At 65.3% G+C, this 21,367-nt stretch overlaps 3 protein-coding genes across 6 annotated transcripts in view; all 3 read right to left on the reverse strand.

Annotated features, from left to right (window-relative positions):
• The window catches only part of SLC43A2 (solute carrier family 43 member 2), a 30,165-nt gene extending 25,265 nt beyond the window's left edge, over positions 1–4,900 (reverse strand). Inside the window, exons 1-2 of the mRNA XM_082328686.1 lie at positions 4,845–4,900; positions 3,148–3,344 (exon numbers count right to left, since the gene is read on the reverse strand). Coding sequence (XP_082184812.1) covers positions 3,148–3,307 — 160 coding nt within the window. The 5' untranslated portion in view covers positions 3,308–3,344; positions 4,845–4,900. The remainder of the gene's footprint in view (positions 1–3,147; positions 3,345–4,844) is intronic.
• A 2,966-nt stretch (positions 4,901–7,866) lies between these two features.
• SCARF1 (scavenger receptor class F member 1) lies at positions 7,867–14,494 on the reverse strand. The gene is made up of 11 exons (XM_082328223.1): positions 14,196–14,494; positions 13,398–13,459; positions 12,970–13,071; positions 12,331–12,856; positions 11,677–11,895; positions 11,461–11,589; positions 11,281–11,384; positions 11,007–11,118; positions 10,806–10,930; positions 10,479–10,616; positions 7,867–10,135 (listed from the first exon to the last, which is right to left on the reverse strand). Exons 1-11 carry the CDS (start codon positions 14,288–14,290, stop codon positions 9,129–9,131), a joined length of 2,619 nt encoding a protein of 872 aa, XP_082184349.1. The 5' UTR covers positions 14,291–14,494; the 3' UTR covers positions 7,867–9,128.
• A 672-nt stretch (positions 14,495–15,166) lies between these two features.
• RILP (Rab interacting lysosomal protein) lies at positions 15,167–21,296 on the reverse strand. Of its 4 annotated transcripts, none has more exons than XM_082328225.1 (8): positions 21,002–21,291; positions 19,544–19,667; positions 19,002–19,123; positions 18,617–18,808; positions 18,017–18,186; positions 17,746–17,868; positions 16,502–16,585; positions 15,167–16,123 (listed from the first exon to the last, which is right to left on the reverse strand). In XM_082328225.1, exons 1-8 carry the CDS (start codon positions 21,254–21,256, stop codon positions 15,967–15,969), a joined length of 1,227 nt encoding a protein of 408 aa, XP_082184351.1. In that variant the 5' UTR covers positions 21,257–21,291; the 3' UTR covers positions 15,167–15,966. The 4 variants fall into 4 exon arrangements, 1 of the variants encoding a protein (XP_082184351.1); XR_014229936.1 differs by having other exon boundaries at positions 16,060–16,123; positions 16,502–17,586; positions 21,002–21,293; XR_014229935.1 differs by having other exon boundaries at positions 16,060–16,123; positions 16,502–17,868; positions 18,495–18,808; positions 21,002–21,296.
• Between the last annotated feature and the right edge of the window lie 71 nt (positions 21,297–21,367).

A 21,367-nucleotide genomic window follows, 5' to 3' on the forward strand; every position in this document is an offset into this window, starting at 1 on the left:
ATAAGAGCAAAGAGCTGCAAGGCAGCACCCTCCTCCTGTGCCCGCGTTAAGGTGCGTTAACCTGCCGTAAGTGAATTAACTTATTGTCCCTTTGGTTTCCTGCAGCCCTGTCTCAGAGGAAGGCCCTCTGTCCGGCTGGCTCCTTACCTCTGTTCTTTGTGAACAGATTATCCATCAAGTTCAACATTTTTTTTTTTTAAACACATCTCAGACCCAAGCCTTGAGCTTCCCAATCCCAGTAACATCACAGCAATGCAAGACCCTGAGCAGATCAAGTTCCCCAACAGCTGATAAGGCCCAAATACTGATAAAGACTGTGGAATCAGCACTTGTACCGAATAAAAGATGCTGCTTCAGTTGGTTAAAGGCCAAGTAGTAGTGTAGTAAAATTAAAATGGGAACAAAGTGCCACTACCAGACTCCTTGTCAGCAAATTTCAAGCATACCTCTCGGGATGTGGCCAAACCTGCCGCCCAGAACGGGCACAACCCCCCACTCAAACCCTGTTGCACAACCGCTTCAAAAATATTTGTTATTTCGATGTCGATTTTTTTCTAGGTGTCCATCTCCGCCCTCACACAGCCAAGTCAAGAGTCCGTTGGACCCCACATGTTTGCATGGCGGCTGAGTAAAATCCAATACCAGAAGCCAAGGGCAGGCAGGGAAAGGGGGGGATTCACCAGAAGACAAGGAGCCCTTCATGCACTGCAGCCACTTTCTGGGCAGCTGCTGCTACCTTCAGAGAAGAGCCTGCAGAAGGGACAAGGTCTAGTTTTCTCTTTCGTTGGAAGGCATCACAAAGTGCAAGAGCTTTTGCTGACAAACAAAAAGCCCTGCCAAGAACCTTTGGCTCATTAGGAAAAGTCTTTTTTGCAATACTTATGCACACAGCAGCATTAGGAACAACAAGTGCCCAAAGGCTACTAGTTATAATTTGTTTGCACCAACCTTCCAGCCCAGTGCCCACTCAGGCTGCAGGACTCAATAGGTTGTGCTGAGAAAGGCAGCCACCGGGCCATCCTAATCCCGGCAAAGGTCAGCCTCAGCTGGGTGCCCGTCATTCAGTGACCACCGCAGGGCAGCTGCGAGGGAGTCTGCTCTCCCCACGCTTGGAGCTAGGGCTCTTCCCTACCAAATCGCCAAGATTATTACGATGAGGACAAAAACAGAGGAAGAAAATCGAGTAAGCATGGACGTACGAGGAAACCGGCATAACTGGTCCTCAGTGCTCATCACGAGCCATCACCGAGTTTAGCGGTGATGGCCAGATATTTGAGGACAATGAGAACATTTGACTACATAAATTTCTTTCCAGGGATTAAGTTCTCCTGCCTCAGGGCACAGGTTGGTCACAGCGAGGAAGAAATTGCCCCCAGGACAGCAATTTCACCGCTGTCCAAACATTTGCATCTTCCCTGCGGTCTGCGGAACAGGCACTCCCGCAGGGAGAGCCAGACAGACCACAGGTCGGCAAACACGGGTGAGAAGCCGAGGCGAATCTTGCTGATCTGGGGCAAAGGCGGATGAATTGAAAGCAATCAAAGCAAAGAGTAGGAGGTGGGCCCCAAGTGAAGCAGGGCTCTCGTCAGCAGGGCGCATCTCAGGAAGCAGATAGAAAATTGCTGCTTTCGGAGACAGTCAGCATTTGCTTATCAACTCGCGTGTTTTATCTCAGTAGCAGAAAGCCTCCACCTGATAGGTTTCATGACATCTCTTAGAGAGGCCCGTGACGAAGTCACCGCGGCCTGGCAAGAACAGAGCAGCCCTGAAGAGAAGCCCTAAAGGGTGCCCAGCTGCTCAGGTCTCCGCCGCACGCAGCCTGGAGCGCCGCTGGAGACCCCAGCCGCACGGACACGCTTGGAAGCATTGCGCTGCGAGCAAAGGATAGGAAGGAGATTAAGCAGCCAAGCAACAGCCGGTAGAAGACTCAAACACGTGCGCATTTGCCAGGCGCACCAACCCAGGCTCTACAAGACCGAGGCAGCTGCCCACGGGCGCACAAAGCAGGCGAGAAGACCATAACAAGCAGCTGATGAATGAGAAAAAAACAAAGTGTCCTCACAACTCTTCACAGTCACTGCTTGCTTGGACTTTGTTTCCCCGCGTTTCAGATTTCCCCCACTCTTCTCAGCCATTGCCCTGGGGGTCCATGCTCTTATTTCCACCTCTTTCTTCCCCTACTGCTTCCCGCTCCATCTCCATGCCCACCAGCCCTGAACGGGCTGATCCACCTTCTCATCTCATCCACCACCACACATTTCTGGACAGAGCCAGACACCCAGCTCCTGCCTCTCCTCACTCTGCTATTCCCTTCTCTGAGCACGCACAAGCCTTCTGTCACTAAAGCAGCTTTCCAAATCCACACCACCCCTTTACCCTCAGGTTCCTTTTAACTCCGCTGTCCACCCTACCACACCGTGGGACTCCCCAGACCACAAGCCTCTCCATACCCAGGCTGGGGATATATGTCCACCTGCATGCTGTTTTTCCCAGGGTCATCCTTCCCACACCACGAGATTGCCTCCTTCCCCGCACGCCTGTGTCCGCAACACGGACAACCGCTTCCTCTGGCTGGGCCAGGCGGATCTCAAGCCCTCATAGAGACACAGCCTGGTCTGAGCACGCCTGGGTGTTTGACGAGGGAGAGGAACAAAACATCAGCAGCATTTACTTCTGCAGCTTCTCCTCAACAGCAGCGCTGGACTCCCCCGATCTCAATTTCACCCATGCTCTTTTCTTTCCTACCACTAAGGAAAGAGCGCCCATAGTTTCCTCCTACAAACTCAGGACACCCTCCCCACAAATCATCATCTTCCAGAACCCATCGGGCCTTCCCTTGCAGAGATCAGCCAGGCCACCACGCAGAGGAAGAACTCATGGCCAAGCAGAAAAGGCTGGCCAGAAAAGCTTTACCCAGCCTTTAACGCTTCTTTGCCAATCACTCTGCAAAGCAACAGCAAACTACAGGCACATCACACCATCACAAGGATGCCATCGGTTTTGGGAAGGAGCGCACATCCCTTCCCTCTACCCCAGGACCTGGAGCTCAGCCCTGCTCTAGCCGGTTCCACACCACCCGAAGACAGGGAACCACACCAGCAAACCTCAGCAGCAACTTATTCACATGAGTCTCCAGAGCATCCTTACCTGACTCGTAGCACAGGTAGGAATAAAACCCTTCTGCTTTCAGCATGATGAGGAGGGACCCCCAGCCCAGCAGGACAGCGGAGAAGAGCAGGTTCTCAACGATGGCTGTGAACGCCATCCACCAGCGCCGGCGATGGGCGGTAGCAAGCGTGGGTGCCATTGCTGCGTGGGAAGATGGCCTCGTTCAGAGTCTCAACCTGCAGGGACCAGAACATCATCCAGTGAGTCCACAGACACAGCACAAGCTGCTCAAAAGTGCAAAAAAGCATGGTTTAAGAAGAGATCTCTCTACTGGAACGCAAGCAAACCTGCCTGCTGACTGTAAGGCACTCAGGTGTAAAACTCATTTTTGCAGGCACCAGCTTGCCAGGTTACCTGGAGGGATGGGGGAGCACGGGTGCCCTTGGAGCAGCCCCTCCAGCGCACACACCATGCGACAGAGGAGCGTTCAAGGACTCCGTTCCACTTCCCAAGCAACAGGTATGAAAATGCAGCAAACACCAACTGCCCGGAGCGCACTCCCCGGTCACCTGTACGAGGCAGGCGGCCCATTTGCAAGGCAGCGAGGAAACACGTGCCAGAGCGGGGGGCTTCAGCCAGCACCCCGATCTCCCAGCTGCCTGCAGGCAGAGGCTGGGACTGGGGAGGCAGCCCCGCAGCCCTGACGGTGGCTTCAGTGCCCCCCCAGCTCTGCTCTGCCCCAGGCAGGAGCACGGATCTGCTCTGCAAGGTGAGCATGGGTCTGTATGTGCCCCGGGCCCCACAGATGCAGTTTATACCACAGATGGCTCAGCAAGAAGCACTTTTTGCCAAGTGCCGGACCGCCCAGCTGGGAGACAGGACAGACCGCATCCTGCCCCGTCCCAGCTGTGCAGCCAGGTGTGCTGGCCGGGACAGCCCATGGCCCGTTCTGCTCCACCTCAGCACCCCGGCATCCCCGGGCAGCCCCGCAGATGCTGCGGCTGGGTTAACCATCTCCAGCTCCCCATCCCCGGAGAGCGAGCGGCTGATTCAGGAGCAGACCCGGCTGGCCGAGGGGCTGCTGCGGGGGGCCCAGGGGTGCGCAGCACCGGGGCCAACCCTGGGCCATAAGGCAGGTGGCCATTTTAGATAAGCTGAGCCTTTCCCCAGCCCAGAGCACGCCCCGACCAGGCACTGGGGGGAAGCCAGCCGGCTGCACGCCATGGCCCCAGACCGCTTCTCCGGGCTCCCCATGGGGCAGGGCCCCAGCCCTGGCTGCTCTGGGGCGCGGGAGCCTGGCCCGGCTCCCCGCAAGGCTGCCAGGAGGACAGGGCCACCCTGCAGCCACAGCAGCCGCTGCGGGGGCCCCCCGCCCCCCGGGCACCCCCCCACCGCCGCCTCCTCTTCCTCATCCCCGCCCCGCACGCCCCCTCCCCACTACCGCACGCCCTTGCCCAGCACAGAGCCGCTCTGCGGCGAGAGGCGCGGCCCCCCCTCCCCACCCCGCACCCCCCCTCCCCACCCCGCACCCCCTCCATCAATCCCCCCGCACCCCGCTCTCCCACAGCAGCCCCGCCGCACCCTGCCCCCTCCTCCCCCGCCGCACCCCGCTCCCCCAGCGCGCCCCCTCCCTCCCCAGTGCGCCCCGCCCTCACCCCGCTGCCCCCCTCCGATGCAAACCCCCCCCCCCCCCCCCCCAACCTGCCCGCTCCCGGCCCCCTCCCGCGCTCTCTCACCCCCCGCCGCACCCCGCTCCGCTCCGCGCCGCCGCGCTCCCACCCGGGGTTTTTATCCGTCCTCCGGGGGCAAACAGGCGCCGCCGCTGATTGGCTGTCGCCTCGGCCAATCACCGCGCCCGCCGCCGGGCCCCGGGCACCGCGCGCTGCTGCTGCCGCCGCGGCGCGTGCCGCTTCGCGCGCCCCCCGGTCCCCCCCCGGTGTCCCCCCGGTAGCCACGCACCGGTGCCCCCCCATAGCCCCCCCATGGCCCCCGGTGCCCCTCCCGGTGCCCCCCGTAGCCCCGCACCGGGCTGCACCTGGGCTCTCCCGGCCGGGGCGGCCGCACGCACCCGGGACCCAACGCCCGTTGTTCCCGCGGCCGGAGCCCGCGGCGGGGCCGGGCTGGGGGCAGACCGGGAGCAGACCGGGAGCCCCCCGCGGGGACCGCGAACACACGAGCACCCCCCGCCGCCGGGGACGGTGCTGGGCCCCGCCGCCTGCCGGGAAAGCGCTGGAAAAGGGGGCCCCGCCGGGGCGGGGGGCGCGGGGCGGGACGGGGCCCCCGGCCGCCCGCTGCCCCTCCCGGCACGGCGCGGTGCCGCGGGGACGGCGGGAAACGCCCCGCGGGTTTGGTGCCGGTCCCCGCCGGCAGCCGGCGGAGCCGCCTCTGCCCCTGCGGCCGCCGCGCCCGCAGCCGTGCCGGCGGCAGCGCCCGCCTGACCGCGGGGAGCCATCGCCCCGCAGCGGATCCGCTCCGGGGGCGGGCAGCCAGCAGAGCCGGGGCTGCCCCCGGCCCCGGGACCGAGCCCTCCCGGCGGCGCGGAGAGCGGCGCCGCGCCCGGGCCCCCGCAGCTCTGCCCTCTCCGGGGGTCGGCTGCTCCCCGAGCGCCCCGCCGCAGGCCCCCCGCCCCGCAGCGAGGTCCCGGGCCGGGGGAGGCGGCCAGGGAGCCCTGGAAGTCGCGACAGGGGATTTTTTCTCGGCCGAAGGAGATGCAAACAGTGCTTGTGACAGGTAGACATCTGAGAGTCGCTCAGCAAAGCGGACGGGCGGACGGACGGACGTGCACCCACCGCTGCACCCCGAGAAAGGGGCGGGCGGGAAGAGGAAGCTCCTCGGCTGCGGGATAAGGGTCAAACCTTGCAACAGCTGGAAAGTGGATTTAAGCCAAAGCAAACAAACCGAAAAACCCCAAAGACGAGGAGGCAGCCTGGATCAGCGCTGTTTTCAGCAGGGGCAGAGGAAGGCTGACAGCACGAGGCCCTGGGAGACCTCAGCACCCCGACCCGGGCGCCGCGTCCAAGGAACACGAGCCGCGGCGGGAAGGAGCACGAGGAGGGCTCGGAGGCTGGCTGGGGACACGGGAACCCTTTGCTACAGCGAGAGCGTGGCGGGGCTTGGTTTTCCTATCCTAGAAGGAGAAAAGCTATCAGGTGATCCGCTGCCATCTATAAATACACCCGGGGACTGGGTTAACATCGTGGAGAGAAAAAAAATAAAGCGAAGCTGAATAACAGCACTGGCACAAAGACCCATTTCTAGAAACTGGCCAGGAGTGAGTTTGGGCTGGGAGGGAGGTGACAGCTCCCACCCAGCCGCGCAGGGAGCTCCTCAGCGGGCTCGGACAGAGCCGCTGGCATAAACGACGTGGTCCTCTTCAAAGGCAGAGCTCGGGGAGTTCGGGACAGGCGACGACAGGGCGGTGGTGCCAGGGGACGGGGGGTGGTGCCAGGGGACAGACCCCCGTGGCCGTGGGGGGGCCAAGAGCTGCCCCAGCAGAGAGCACGGACGCCTCTGCCTTCAGACAGGACCTGCACAGGGGCCCCGCGTCCCGCTGGCGGGCCTCAGACCGCTGCGGGGCTTTGGGAAGTCAGAGATCCAGCACGGGAAGACGTTAACCCCCCCTTACCCGCCAGCTCTGGCTCGCAGACCGCCCGCATCCAGAATTAAACCCACGGCAAAGCTGGACCAAAGCATCCCTAACAAGAAGACACCAGCGCGACCACGCTGCAGGCGTGTGCATGGGCAGCCACGCGCTGAAAAGCCACCGCTTGTTTTCCTTGCGCCGCCCAGACGGGGTGAAGATGCTTCATCTTCAAGCAGTGAAACACCCAGCCTCACCGCTCAGCCCCGGAACGGGAAGGGTTCTCGCAGCAGCAGCAGCGTTTTCTCAAGGCCGGGTGCCTGTTTCGGCATCAGGAAAGGCTGTGGGGTTGCTGTCAGCTATTTACATGCTGTACCCGGGGCAAACCCAATCATCTGACGTTCTCTTCTGGCACAACGCTGCTCAGCTCCCGGGCTGAAAATATCCAACCAATTAGGAAAAAATGGCTGCTTATAAATAAAATGTGGTCCTGTCCCTGCCACTGTAATAAAATAGTGTCAAAACAAAAACTAGCCCGTGCAGAGCAGAGGTCTGGTCAGGCTGCTGCTCAAGCCTTGCCAGGATGAGCATTTTTATTTCTATACCAGAATATCTGGTGTTATAATCACAGCAGTGGGCGATACCAGTGAAGGAAGGAGTGCTGCATGCTCTCTGCAAAACTGGAAGCTTCACCCATGTGGGACCGTGGGGGTTCAGTGCCTTGCACTGCGGAGAAGCACCTGCGAAAAGCCAAAGGGAAAATGCAAAACCCACCCTGTTTTCTGAAACACTCCGAACCCTAAACCCCAGCCCAGCAGTGCTGGACCAGAAGGATTCACGCAGAGCTCCGCACGCGACGTGCAAGATGCAGCCTGCACCGTGGGTGCTCCACATGCGACATGCAAGATGCAGCCTGCACCGTGGGTGCTCCACATGCGATGCGTGAGATGCAGCCTGCACCGTGGGTGCTCCGGGCGCTCACAGCCCACCCGCATTCCCTCTGCCCTCCAGTCACCAGCACTGCTCTGGGCTCAGCTCCGTAAGTGAGAGTTCAGAATTCAACAGAACCAGATAATTAAAAAAAAAAAAAAGCAAGCCTAAGGCTGCCAGCAGTTTCCACACTTTGGAGAGGATTTCTGACCATGTCTTTGATTCAGAGGGCAGCTGGGAAACCCAGATCCTGAAGGGCTTTGGTAAAATTTAATTTTCATTCAGAGGCTTTCGTGCCATGCAAAATAACAGAAAAATATACAAGAAACTTCTACCACTTAGCTACATCTAAAACCAGTTCACGCTGCAAATCCTTTTTGGCATCTCGGCCGCCTTGCGTGGGCAGCAGAGCCCTCCTGCCCGTCCTGCCCGTCCTGCCCGCGGTCCTCTGGTTGCACTGCAGGTGCTGCAGCACCTTCGCCCCTCTGGCTGCACTGGAGGTGCTGCAGCACCTTCGCCCCTCTGGCTGCACTGGAGGTGCTGCAGCACCTTCGCCGCCTCTCCGCCGCCCGCGGCGACACGGTGCTGCAGCAGGACCGAGGGGTGGGAGAGGGCAGGCGCTCGGGGCCCCCGCGGAAAGGCCGTTCTCAGGCAGCGTTCGTCCTTATCAGGGCAGCAGAGCGCCGGGTGCACAGGTTGACGGTCATGGCCCAGCTGCCACGTTTGCTCCTGCACAATTGCAGCTTGGTATCGCGTGGGGTTTAAAAGGCCGTTGATAAACCCCGTGCCGTGCCACGAGCCTTTCCATGTGCTATGCATGTACATAGAAATGAAGGCAGCCAGAGCCTGCCACGAAAGCCAGAGCCACACAGATAAACCCCTGCAGACCCAGATACCCTTCAAGATAAGCAGCTAAAATTAATTTTTGCTGAAGCTGCTTGTGACAGCCCATCGTCTCTCCCCAGCCCAGCTCCACAAAATAATCCCCTCCAGCGAGAAGCACTTTTACAGCAAGAAGCTCCGAGCAGCGTTACCAGAGCTGGGACAGGGAAAGGTGCAAGCCGATGGGGTGAAACTGGTTTTTGCCCGTGTGTTTCCCAGCTGAGCCCCAGCAGCCCCACTCCCGTTCCTGAGGAGATGTCCCCCCAAGCCCAATGCCGACAGCGACTGGAAGGTGCCACCACTGCGTCCAGAGCATCGCTGTCCCTCCGGGCTGTGGCAGACACAAAGTGGGGCACACAGGGCAGGGGGAGCAGAAAACAGCCCTGAAGCACCGCAGCGCCGTGGGGCTGCCACCGCTGGGGCTCTCGGCATCACCCGTCCTGCCGGCTGTGCCGGCTGTGCCAGCCAGCGAGGGGCTGCACCGGCAACGCGGCGCAGAGGAAAGGGGGTCAGCGGAAAGGCTCGGTGCTTCTCCAGTTCACAGCTCGGAGGGGGACCTCGGCTCCCCCCATGCTGGGGTCGGAGGGGCCTCCTGGGCTCCCGCTGCCCCCGCCCAGGCCGTGGTGGCTCAGGTGGCCGCAGGGGCAGCCGGCGGCTCCTTGGCGGGGCCGGGGGGCGAATCGGCACTGCCGCTGATCACATTTTCATATTTCGGCTCTTCCTCCGGGGCAGCCTGTCCCTCTGTTTCGAGGCTGAGGACTAACTCAGGGCTTTTGCCCCTCTCCGTGGCACCTACGGCGTCGCTGTCCCCATCCTGGGCCCCGGTGCTTTTTGGCGAGGGAGATGCGAGAAGGAAGGAGTGTCTCTTCCCAGGGAGATGCTGGTGCTTGCCAGGGGACGGCTCAGTGGGAGCCCCCGGGACACTCTCCCTCTGCTTGCAGCTACTCACCGAGTCTCTGCACTGTGCCAGAGCCCGGCGGGGCGGTTTCTGGATGGCCTCCACGCTCCTCCTCACCTTGGGCTCCTCCTTTGCAGCCCACTTGCCCCTCTGCAGGCTGCCCAGCCGCTTGAGCACGGCCTGGACCGGTCCCTCGCCACCGCCCTCCGCCTTGGGGTCCTGCCCGGCCGTTCCCACCATCATGTAGATGGTGGTGACGTTGGGCTCCTTCCCCTTTGCCTCCCAGCTGCCAGATTTCGCAGCCGCTTCAAGCGCCTCCACTCTCTGGGCCACGTGCCTGGTGCCAGAGACCACCCGCCGGCGTCCCCCCGGGGTGGCCCGGGGCGATGGTCGGTGGCTTTCCTCCCCCTTGCCGAGGGGCTCGGGGCTCTCGTAGCAATCGCTGGCTGGTCGTTCAGGGGGGGGCTCAGCTGCCACGTCCCCCAGCGGTGGGGACAGCTTGGATGGGCCCCACGGGGTCTTGGGCTTCCGCCCGGGGCTGGGGGTCTCCGCCGCCCCAAATTTTGTCCCCTCAGCAAAGGACACAGAGGGCCGCTTGGCCTTGGCGATGCTGGAGGTGCGGGGGATGGCAAAGGGCTGCGAGACGTCCTCGGAGTCGAAGGCGGATGGGTCCGGGAGCGCCTCGCCAAGGGGGGACACCCCGTCCTGCAGCTCAGCCCCCCCCAGCAGCGGGATGCCTGTGGGAGAAAGGGGCAAGGGTTAGGGCTGGCGGAGCTCCCCCTGCCCAGGGACACGCTCGGGGACATCGGGACAGGGGCTGATGCAATAGGATTGTCCTTGGGAGCGTTTCCCCGGGAGGAGGTTGTGAAATGGGGTTGCCCACACCACGCACGTCCCATCACACAAGACCAAGCGAGGCCCCGGTGTGTCCTTGCAGACAGGAGAACAAGGGTATGAAAATGGTTGCTGCCTGCACCCATCCCCGGGATGCCCAAGTTTAAAAACAGGGCAGGATTGACCCTGGGCAGCCCAGAAGGGCTGCGGGTGGCCGGGGAGAGGAGCAGCAGCCGCGGATGTCACCTTCTCTGGGAGGGACGGAGTACTCGGGTCCCTCGTTGTCGGTGTCGAAGGAGGAGAAGGAGCTGTCTGAAACCCACGCGGCCGACGGCGGCTCGATGAAGCTGGGGTTGAAGGGGATTTCCGTGTCGTGGTGGGAAACTGGGGAGAAGACACCCAGCTGAGCTCGGGCACCCCGGGGTGCTCGGGGCTGGGGTGGGAGAGCAGCACCTGCCCCGAGCCGTGCAGCGGGGTGAGGGAGAGAGCAGGCCCCCCAAACGGCGCCGATGCAAAGAGCACAGGGTGGCGGTGACGCCCTGGAAGGGCTGTCGGCAGCTCTGCTTTTTTTACCTGTGACTTTGGGAAGTTTGTAGCCGCCCAGGGAAAAGCAAGGCATCATAGCGCTGAGGTTTGCCAGCACCCCCCGCACGTGGTGCTTCATCCGGGCCACCACGTCATCGTCCGGCACGGCTGCCCTGCGCAGGGGAGCGGGGTGTGAAGGGGTGCAGAAGACAGGGTTTTGCATTGAAGGTTGCAAAATATAACAAATACCTGTCTCTAGCATCTGCTGGGCCGGCTCCACAGCAACAGCAGGCGACGCAGAGCAGCAGCAGGAGGAGAGGGACGAGGATGGCGGCTGCCAGGGCCCCGTGATCCTTAAAACCTGCGTGGAGAAGACGGGTTGAGTTGGCATGTCCCGTGGCTGCCGGGCCCGTAGCGCTGCCCCACAGGGAGCGCAGGAGCTGGCAACCAGCACCCCTGTCCCCAGCAAGGGTGTTAGGGTCCCTTGACCACTGCCAAGGAGTAGATTTGAGGTCGCTCTTACTCAACATGCAGTCACCCCGCACGGGGTGGCAGGTCCCCCGGGAGCACTGGCAGGGCGAGGAACAGTTCACGCCAAAATACCCCTCTGGGCAGGTGTCGTTGCAGCTGGAAGAGAGAGGAAAGGAGGGGAAATGCCCCCGGGGAGAGCGGGGCCCCGGCCCTGCCCTGCTCCCGGCGTTACCTGGCTCCCCAGTAGCCTGCCTGGCAGATGCAAGCTCCTGACACGGGGTCGCAGCTCCCCGCAACGCACTCGGGGCAGAGGAGCTGGCATCCATCGCCGAAGGTGCCCGCGGGGCAGGAGCTGTTGCAGCTGCCAAGACAGAGAGCGAAGCATCAGCCCGCTGCACCCCGGGGCAGGGACCCCCAACAAGGACCAGTGGCCTGATCCTGCGCGTACCTGGGTCCCATCCAGCCGGGCTCGCAGCGCGGGCAGGACCCGGTCTCTGGGTCGCAGACGTCCCCGCGCCGGCAGCGGGGGCACGGCTGGAGGCAGTCCTCGCCGTGGAAGCCGGGCGCGCAGGGCTCCTTGCAGAGGGTCCCGTTCCAGCCGGGCTGGCAGGCCAGGCAGAAGCCGTCCACGGGCGAGCAGGGCTGGCTGCGCTTGCAGCTCCCACAGCTGCACGGGCAGAGGGGCGGTGAGGTCCTGACGCCCACCCCCGGCCCCCCGAAATGCAGGTTTCACCCCACAGCAGCGTTCAGCATCGGTTGGATCACAGGGAAATATCTCCAGCACTCAACGCGCTGTAGTGGCGACAGGGCAGGAGGCAAGCAGGGAGAGATGCTGCTTTATCGCCCCGGGCAGCGGTACCGAGGATGACCAGGTTTTGGGGTGACACCAGCGCTTTCTGCAGATGTTTCTTTTGGGGCAACACTGCAGTTGCATCCAGCCAGGGATGCTCAAACCCCAGAATGGGTCTCCCTGCCCAGCCAAAGGGACAGACACGACTGTGATGACTTTCCCCCCCAAGGTCTCACTGCAGCCCCTGGGTACCCGCAGGACCCCCCCACTGCCCCCGGGTACCTGCAGGACCTCCCACTGCCCCCGGCTCACCTGTGCACACACTGAGACCCGTATTTCCCCGCCGGACAGGGGTCCCGGCAGCTCCTGCCCTGGTAGCCGGGGCTGCAGCTGCAGTGCCCGCTGAGGGGGCTGCAGGAGCCGTGCAGGCAGTCGCAGCGCCGCTGGCACGCCGGCCCCCAAAACCCAGCCTTGCATTCGCACTTGCCCGTCTCCTGGGCGCAGGGCGAGAGGTTGCAGGAGCATTTGAAGCTGCACCTCCTGCCCCACCAGCCCGGCAGGCAGCGGCAGTGGCCAGTGAGCGGGTCGCAGTGGGAACTGGCGGGGTTGCACTGGCATTGCTTCTTGCAGGTGGGCGCCCACCAGCCCGGCTCGCAGCGGCAGGCGCCGGTGAGGGGGTCGCAGCGGCCGTGGGGGCCGCACTGGCAAGGGAACTGGCAGAGCCCTCCCCAGTGGTTGGGGTCGCAGGTGCAGCGCCCGCTCGCCGGGTCGCAGCGCCCGTTGGGGTGGCACGGGCAGCTCCGCTTGCAGTCGGGGCCCCAGTACTGCTCGGGGCAGCCTGCGAAGGGAGGGAGACGGCGAGGATGGGGGGTGACGGGGAAGCCCGGCACCCCCCGAGCATCCAGGCTGGCAAAGGGGATGGCGAGGGCTGAGCCCTGGGGAAACACTCACGGGAACTGCAGTCTGCTCCGAAGAAGCCGGGTTTGCAGAGGCAGACCCCAGGTCTCACGCACACCTCGTCCGCCCCGCAGGCGTCCTCCCCCTCGCACAGCGCTGTCGGCAGCAGGGCAGGCACGTCAGCGCACGACGGCCCCCCCGGGCTCACCCCATCTGCCGGACCACTTGCCACCCGGCCACCTCCCGCCGAGGCGGCCTTCCCTGGGAAACCACCATCCCGCTTCCCACTCCATCCCTCCAGCCGAGCCGCGGCACCATTAGCAGGTTGCTCGGTGGGCGTTCGGGGGTCCCCACGGCGCAGGACCCCACCGCCACTGCTCAGGGAGAGCTGTAGGGCTTCCCCCAGCCCCCAGCGCCTTGGAGGAGCCGCCCGGCCAAGCGCCGGGACCGAGCTTGGGGCTTCGTCACCGTTCATCACTCACCGGCCGTGCACTCCCGCCCTTCCTGCTTCCAGCCGGGGCAGCACGCCGGGCCGGCGGGGAGCCTGCGGGAGAGACCGGGGGCCGTCAGCCGGGGCGGGGGTGCCGGGGCCGGCACGGTTCACCCCGGGCTTCGCAGCTTCGGCTAAGGCGAAGTGAACGCGGGCGCTGGGCCCGGCGGGCGGGGAGGCGGCGCGGCCCTGAGGGCATCGCTCCGGAAGGAAACCAGCAAAATACAAGGAAATTTAAGAGGCTGCAGCCCGAGCGGGCGGCGGGGCTGGGCGGTGGGGCCGGCCTGCCCGGCTCTGCCGCGACTGCCGCTACGGAGCCCGTGCCGGGTCCCCGGCGCTCTGGGAGCAGCTCAGAGCTTCGCCAGCAACTCAGAAAAAAGGCACCAGAGCAAAGGCAACCAAAGGCGCTGCTATTGATGGCGAGGCCAACGGGAGAGGCAACGTAGCAGCAAAGTGGAGGGGACGGCAGCTCCAAAAGCCCTTTGGGGTTTGCTGCGCCTGTGTTTCCCCACCTGGTGCACGACGAAAGTTTTGCCAATGCTCCCGCATCCCCCCGCTGCCCCGTGCACTGCGGGCACATGAGAAATAACCCCTAGAGAGGGGCCTGGGCGCCCCAAATCCCTGTGCGTGCCCCAACCGCGCTCTCCAGCATCACCCCAGTCTCAGCACCCATGCGATGCCAGGCTGCAGATGTCTGTCCATGGAAGGACAGATGGATGACGACCCCCTGGGGCTACTGAGAGGCCCCGGGAGATGGCGCGGCACAAGCAGAAACCCCCATGCCACCTACCTGCAGACGTTCCTGCCGCCGGGGTCGAGCTCCTGGGCAGAGCTCTGCACCCACAGCCACAGCTGGAGGCAGAGGATGGGCCGGGCACTCCCCATCCCAGCGGGGCACGAGGGCCCAAGTCCTGGTGGCTCCCCAGTCCCACGCCGGCGTCCGTCTGTCCCGTCTGTCCGTCCCTCCCGTGGTGCGGCCTCTTCCTCCCACCAGCCTTGGGTTTCTTCCTGAGGAAACGTGGGAGGAGGCGCCCCGATCCAGACGTCAGGGGTGCGGCGGGGAGGGGAGGCAGGGAATGCTGCTGCACGGGCTATTTTTGGCCCTTGCTGTCACTTTGGTAGCAGAAACGGGTGGCCAGAGGCTCGGCACGGCCACGCGGGGCTCGGCACCCACCCCAACACCTCGCCCGCGGTCATCCCGCTCCCCCGGTGCCATCCTCTATCGCCCCCAAAGCTGTTTTAGCCAACGTCCCCCCAACCCACTCGAGGTGTCTGCCGCCTCCCCCCGCCCCGACCCCTGCGATCTGCCCCATGGGGCTGCTGACCCCTGGCAGAGGCTGGGGAGAGGGGTCCCCACGTCCCTCCCGGGGACACAGCGTGCCCCAGGCTGGCCTTTGAACCGCTGCTGGCTGCCGTCCCACCTCGCCATCTCCCCAGGAGCTTTGTGTCAGCAGATGTACAGGAAACACCTTTTTCCTACCCAAGGCCGGCTCGGCCGGGGGGGCCCTGGGCTGGAAGCGCGCTGCTCCCCCCGCCACGCGGGACTTAACTCCTCTGCACCCAGTGCTGGAGCCCCCATAGCCCCGCTCCCCATCGTAGCCGCCCCCCCAAAAGGGGGTCTGGGGTCTGGCGCGGCACAGCCGGCCACAGCCCTTTGCATCGGCGCGTGAAAAGCCACGGCTACGCTGGAGAGCTGCGACCGAAGCCTGGCAGCATCACCCCGCCCTTCCCAAGCAAGGAGAGAGCGGAGGCTGCAGCGGGTACCTTGGAGGAGAAACAAGAAACATTTATTTCTGACGCCAGTTCTAAAGCTAGAAAGTATCGGACCCAAGGGGACCGACTCGCCCTGTGAACATGAGGATTGTTCCAGTCTTCCAGTTCCCAGCAGTAGCAGGGACAAAAATCCGTACAAAACTGGTTCACCCCACGCCTGAAAAGCGCAGGAGTGGCACTGGCGGTGCTGATCCTGACTGCGCCGACACGGGAGCACCCGGACACCCGGTGCAGTGCTCCCAGACCCTCCCAGCCACGCGGCGGCCCTGGGTCAGCACCCAGCCAGCCGGCCTGGGCACCCCAACTTGACCTTCACATTGCAGGGACGGGGGGGAGGTATGAGTGGAAAGGGGTGAAGCGATACCCCCGCGGGGCAGGATCCGGCGAGGGGATCCTGGGCTGTGAGCAGAGGCGGAAAGAGCCAGCAGCGGCGGGGAAGAGGCCTTTGGGCTGCGGCAGCTGGTGCAGACCCCCGCCACGCTGAGCAGCATGGAGGAGTGGGAGCGGGGTCACGGCTGTGCGGGACCCCCCTAGTTAAGCCATGGGCGCAACGAAAGGGTGGTCAACGGGTAGAGATGCCCAGAGGTGCCGAGCTGTCCCGTGCCAGGCAAGCACCCCACGGCCGAGCGTCCCGGTGGGTTTGCAGGGAGGCTGCCCACACCGCGGCTTCGCCATCACCACAGCGTGGGGAAGCGGCCAGGGCTGCCGTGCCGCTCTCGAAAACGGCAGGAGGAGAGGAGCCGGGAAGCGCTGCCGTGAGGCCGGATCCGGCTCCCGTTCAGGTGGGGTCAGAGGGGCGGCCTGGCTCTGTCGGGGGAGCCGGCCGCCGGCTCGCGCTCTCCCTTGGGCTCCAGCTGCGTGTCCAGTGAGTCGATGATTTCCCAGGCTCCAGAGCAGCTGGATGCGGGGGGGTCTTTGCTGCTGCCCTGATACCACAGCCCAAAACTGCAGAGAGAGCAGATAACGGCCGTGGGGGAGCAGAGCCTCCCCAGGGAAGCGGCCAGATCCCAGCCTCCCTCTGCCTTTGGTGGCAGCGGCGGGACGCAGCCCGGCTGCGAGCCCCCGGGACCGTGCAGCACCCCCGAGGGGCACCCGGGCCTGCCCTCGCCTGCCTGCAAGGCAGATCCCCCCCAACCAAGCGATCCCCGCCGCCGCAGCATCCCCGCCAGCCCCACGCCGGGCAGCCCGGCTCCGTCCCCGCCGTACCCGACAGGGCAGGCACCAAGCTCAGCGGGCACCGGGTCCCCAGCCGAGCCCCAAACCTCCTCTCTGCCCGCAAAGCCACCCGTCCCCAGCAGCACCGCAGCATGGGAGCAAACTTACAAGCTCCTAATTTTGGATTCGGGAGGCTGAGCATCCACGCAGTCTGCACCGCGAGCTGGGAGCCAGGAGCCCTCGTCTTCATCGCTGCAGCACAAAGGAGTGGGGGAAAAACCTGCGCTCAGTCACAGGCTCGCCACGAGTGCCAGAGCCACCCCGGGGCTGCGTCCCGAGCCGAGCAGGGTGCCCTGCAGAGCCAGGGGCACGCGGACTGGAGCTGCCGTCCCCGGGAATCACCATTGGGCTGCGACCTGCCCCAAAGCCGCAGCCAGCTGTAGCGATGCTCGCGTCCCAGACAGCGCCGTGTTTCACGGCGAGCCCAGCCCTGGCTCGGTGACCTCAAGCCACAAGGCTCGTCAGACACCAGCTTCAAACCCCCGGCACCGCTCAGCAGATGGCGTGTCCCCGGTTGCCACAGCAGGGAAGCCTTTAGGCAGCTCGCCCCGCGCAGTGAACGCACCCTGCTGCGGGGGAACAGCCAGCCAGGCCTCGCGGGGGAGCGGGGTGACACACGAGAGGTGACCACGAGGCAGCGGCTGTCCTCGCCAGGCAGGACCCAACACCCCCAGGCCTCCCCGCTGCCAGCAGAGACCCCAGCGCAAGCAAGCAGCAGGTTTCAGCAGCACAGAAGAGCTCAGCCCCCTTCAGACCTTTATTAAAGCCCCTAAAAGCCAGTGAGATCCAGCTCCCCCCACGCCGTACAGCGGTTTTAGCGCAGGCTTCGCCCCCCGCCGCTGGCAGACACGCAGAGCCGGGGCGGGTGCCAGGCAGGGTCCTCCCCGCCCCATCGTGAGAAGTCTGGTGGAGCCAGCGCTGCCCACAAACGTCTTGCAGAGCCTCCGGGGAACATCTCTACTGTCATCTTCAAAGGCTCGCCACTGGACAGCCTCCAACCGTACAGCGCAGGGACCAGCCTGCCTCGTCCGGCGGTCCCAGCGCCGCCGCCTCGCCTCCCCTTCGCCACATCCACGCAGGGACGAGTGGCGTTTGGCCAGGCCGTGCGTGACTGGTGACGGGGACACGCGAGCGGCAGCAGAGAAGAGCCCAGCCCCTGCGGCGCTCCCAGGGCTACCAGAGCAAGACATCAACTGCAGACAATAAACCTTTGATCTTTGGAAGGAGGCAGGGAGGAGGCAGCTCTTGGCCTGGGGGAGCTCCCTTCCAGGGCGTCACACCACACGGGAACCCCGGAGCACCCACCCTGCACAGGAGGCTCCCCGTCCTCCCTCCCGGTGAGCAGGACTCACCTGCTCGCCGACTCCTCCGCCGTTCCCAGCATTTTGGCTCTGATTTTTTTTCTCTGTCTTTTGATAGTCGACTTCATTGCATCCAAGAAGAAGCTGGGAACTCTCTCTTCGTTCAGCAGCTCCCTGGCAAAAAGCAGCCAGCTGGTTAACCAAGAGCCTGGCAAAGAAATCCGCCCTGACGGTGCCAGGAGCAGCCTCCGATGGGCCACGGGTGGCTGCAGGGACCGGAGGGACCCGGCTCGCTGCCCCGTGCTGCTGCGGCAGAGCTCACCGCTGGTAATAGGCCAGCTCCTCCTGCACCAAGAACAGGTTGGTCTTGAGCTCGTTCCGCTCTTGCAGGATCTGCTGCAGCTCTTCCCTGGAGAAGCAGCAGTGAGCAGGGCTCCTGCCCGCACCCGCGTCCTGGTGCTGCGGCTCCTCCAGGGGCGGCGGTGCTCCTTCCTGCAGGGACAGAAGGGGGTCAGCAGGCAAGCGGGGACACCGAAGCCCCACGTGCAGGCAGAGATGGAGAAGTCTCAGGAATGAGTTTGCTGGGCTGGAGCTGCCGCAGCCCGCCACAGACCACGGTGCCTCCCCAGCTCAGCCAGCACCCGCCGCCCATCGCCACATGTGGCAAACCCTCCTCATCCTCCGAGTCCCGCCCGCCTTTTCCTCCCATCACCTCGCCTTGCTCGCTCCTGCCTCCGCCCCTACCAATTTTTACGGCATTGCAGACACCACACTGTTCAATTCTCAGCGGCGGGGCTTACTCGAGCGCCCGCGTTCTGCTGGCAGCCGGCGGGTCCGGGCGTGCCAGGAGCCCCACGCAGGGCCGGGAAGGTCGGATCATTAGCAATGCCCGGCAGCAGCGGGGCCACGGGCTCAGACTCACTAAGCTGGGCTTTGGCTGCTGGATCTCAGAGGCAGTCCTGCTCCTCCTGCTCATTTCCCTCTGGGTTTGCAGCATCTCGGCCTCCAGGTCTGACTTCTTCTCCAGCGCGCTCTTCAGCTGAGCCTGCACCACGGCCACCTTGTGACGCAGGTCCTCGTTCATGGCCATGAAGCGATGCAGTTGCTCCTGCAGCTGGAGGGCCCAGGGCAGGGGGCAGTGAGGCACGGCATCAGCTCCGCGTCCCCACCCGGGGACATCAGCGCCACGGGACAGGCATGTGCCCCGGCAGGCTCGCCAGCCGCGACCGCAGCCCCAGGGCCAGGTGACATGAAAGCAGGTCCCCAGGCCCTTCGCGCACCACACCCGCCAGCTCCCACACGCTCACCGCCTCCGTGTCTCGGCTCTTGCAGACGATCTCATGGGCCCGGGCACGAAGCTCATCCCGCTGCTTGTCCACCACCTCCTTCAGCCGCAGCATCACCTCCCGCTCCTTCCGCGCCATGCTATCTGAGCCCAGACGCGGGCGGACAGGCGTGAGCGGCCCCCAGGGCCCAAGGACTCCCCTGACCCCACAGCGCTGCGGGGTTTCTTGATGCTTCTGCAAGGCATCGCTCTACCGCTGCTCCGGTAGACGGCAGAGTAGGAGCAGCGGAAGGAGGGGAGCTGAGGGCTTTAGGCTGTGCCCGACGCATCCTTGTGCTCCAACAGCAGCCTGCACCCTGTGTCTGCCCCCCCACCCCCCTGGGGGCTCGGGGTGCCCTGGGCATTTGGGGCCCCTGTGGCCCGCAGACCAGGACAGCTCGTGCTCCCTGGCGGGACGGTCTGCAGGGCCGGGCAGCACAGAGGACGGTGCCGTACGCAGCCCGCTGTCTCCCGTGGGAACGCCCCACGGTGGCAGGGGGACCCTGAACCCGCCAGGACACCCACCTTCCTGGGACTGGCTCTCCGCAAGCTGCCCCAGCAGCTGCCGGTTCTGCTCCTCCAGGCGGGCCAGGCGGCCGCGCAGGGCTCGCTCCCGGCGCTCGGCCTCCCACAGCCTCTGCTCCGGGTCCTGGGGGATGGGGGCAGCCGGGTCAGAGCCATCCCGGGGGACAGGGACAGCCGGGTCAGAGCCATCCCGGGGGACAGGGACAGCCGGGTCAGAGCCACCGCGGGGGACGGGGACAGCCGGGTCAGTGCCATCCCGGGGGACAGGGACAGCCGGGTCAGAGCTGTCCTGGGGGGGACAGGGACAGCCGGGTCAGTGCCATCCCGGGGGACAGGGACAGCCGGGTCAGAGCTGTCCTGGGGGGGACAGGGACAGCCGGGTCAGAGCCACCCCAGGGGACGGGGACAGCTGGATCAGTGCCATCCCGGGGGACACAGGGACAGCCATATCAGAGCCACCCCGGGGGGGACAGCCAGGTCAGAGCCACCCCACAGCATGGGGACAGCCACATCAGAGCCACCCCAGGGGCACAGGGACAGCCGAGTCAGAGCCACCCCGGGGGGACAGGAACAGCCGGATCAGTGCCACCCCGGCAGACAGGGACAGCCATATCAGAGCCACCCCAGGGGATGGGGACAGCCGGGTGAGCACCATCCCGGGGACACAGGGACAGCCATATCAGAGCCACCCCAGGGGACGGGGACAGCCGGGTCAGCGCCATCCCGGGGGGACAGGGACAGCACCATCCCGGGGGGACAGGGACAGCACCATCCCGGGGGGACAGGGTCAGCACCATCCCGGGGGACACAGGGACAGCCGGGTCAGAGCCACCCCAGGGGATGGGGACAGCCGGGTCAGCACCATCCCGGGGGGAGAGGGTCAGCGCCATCCCGGGGACACAGGGACAGCCGGGTCAGAGCCACCCCGGGGGACGGGGACAGCCGGGTCAGCGCCATCCCGGGGGGAGAGGGTCAGCGCCATCCCGGGGACACAGGGACAGCCGGGTCAGCGCCACCCCGGGGGACGGGGACAGCCGGGTGAGCACCATCCCGGGGGGACAGGGTCAGCGCCATCCCGGGGACACAGGGACAGCCGGGTCAGCGCCATCCCGGGGGACACAGGGACAGCCGGGTCAGCGCCGCCCCGGGGGACGGGGACAGCCGGGTCAGAGCCACCCCGGGGGATGGGGACAGCCGGGTGAGCACCATCCCGGGGGGACAGGGTCAGCGCCATCCCGGGGGGACAGGGACAGCCGGGTCAGAGCCACCCCAGGGGACGGGGACAGCCGGGTCAGCGCCATCCCGGGGACACAGGGACAGCCGGGTCAGAGCCACCCCGGGGGACACAGGGACAGCCGGGTCAGCGCCGCCCCCACGGGCTCCTGCCAGGGCAAGGGCGGCTCGGCGCCGCCGCCGCGGGGCCCCGAGGGCCGGGCGAGCCCCCCCCGCCCCGCTCACCTCCGCCTGCTGCCGCCCGGCCGCCGGGGCCGGCGCCTCCCCCTCGGCGCCCGCCGGGGCCACCAGCGCCTCCAGCAGCTCCAGCAGCCGCACGACGGGCGGCACCAGCCCGGCCACGGCCTCGGGCCCGAAGCGGCCGGAGAGGCGGCGCAGCTCGGCGCCCAGCGCCCCGGCCATGCGGTAGACGTGCGGCGGGGCCAGGCGGCCCGGCGGCGTCCGCCACAGCGGCTCCGCTCCCCGCCGCGGCTCCGCCATCGCCGCCGCCGCCCCGGGCCCCGCGGCCGCCCGGCCCCGTCCCGCCCCGTCCCGCCCCGCCCGGGGCCGCCCCCGGGGCGGGCCCTCACCGGCAGCGCTCCCCTCCGTAAA

This window comes from Platalea leucorodia (genome assembly GCF_965183815.1).
Source record: "Platalea leucorodia genome assembly, chromosome: 16".
Classification (NCBI taxonomy): domain Eukaryota; kingdom Metazoa; phylum Chordata; class Aves; order Pelecaniformes; family Threskiornithidae; genus Platalea; species Platalea leucorodia.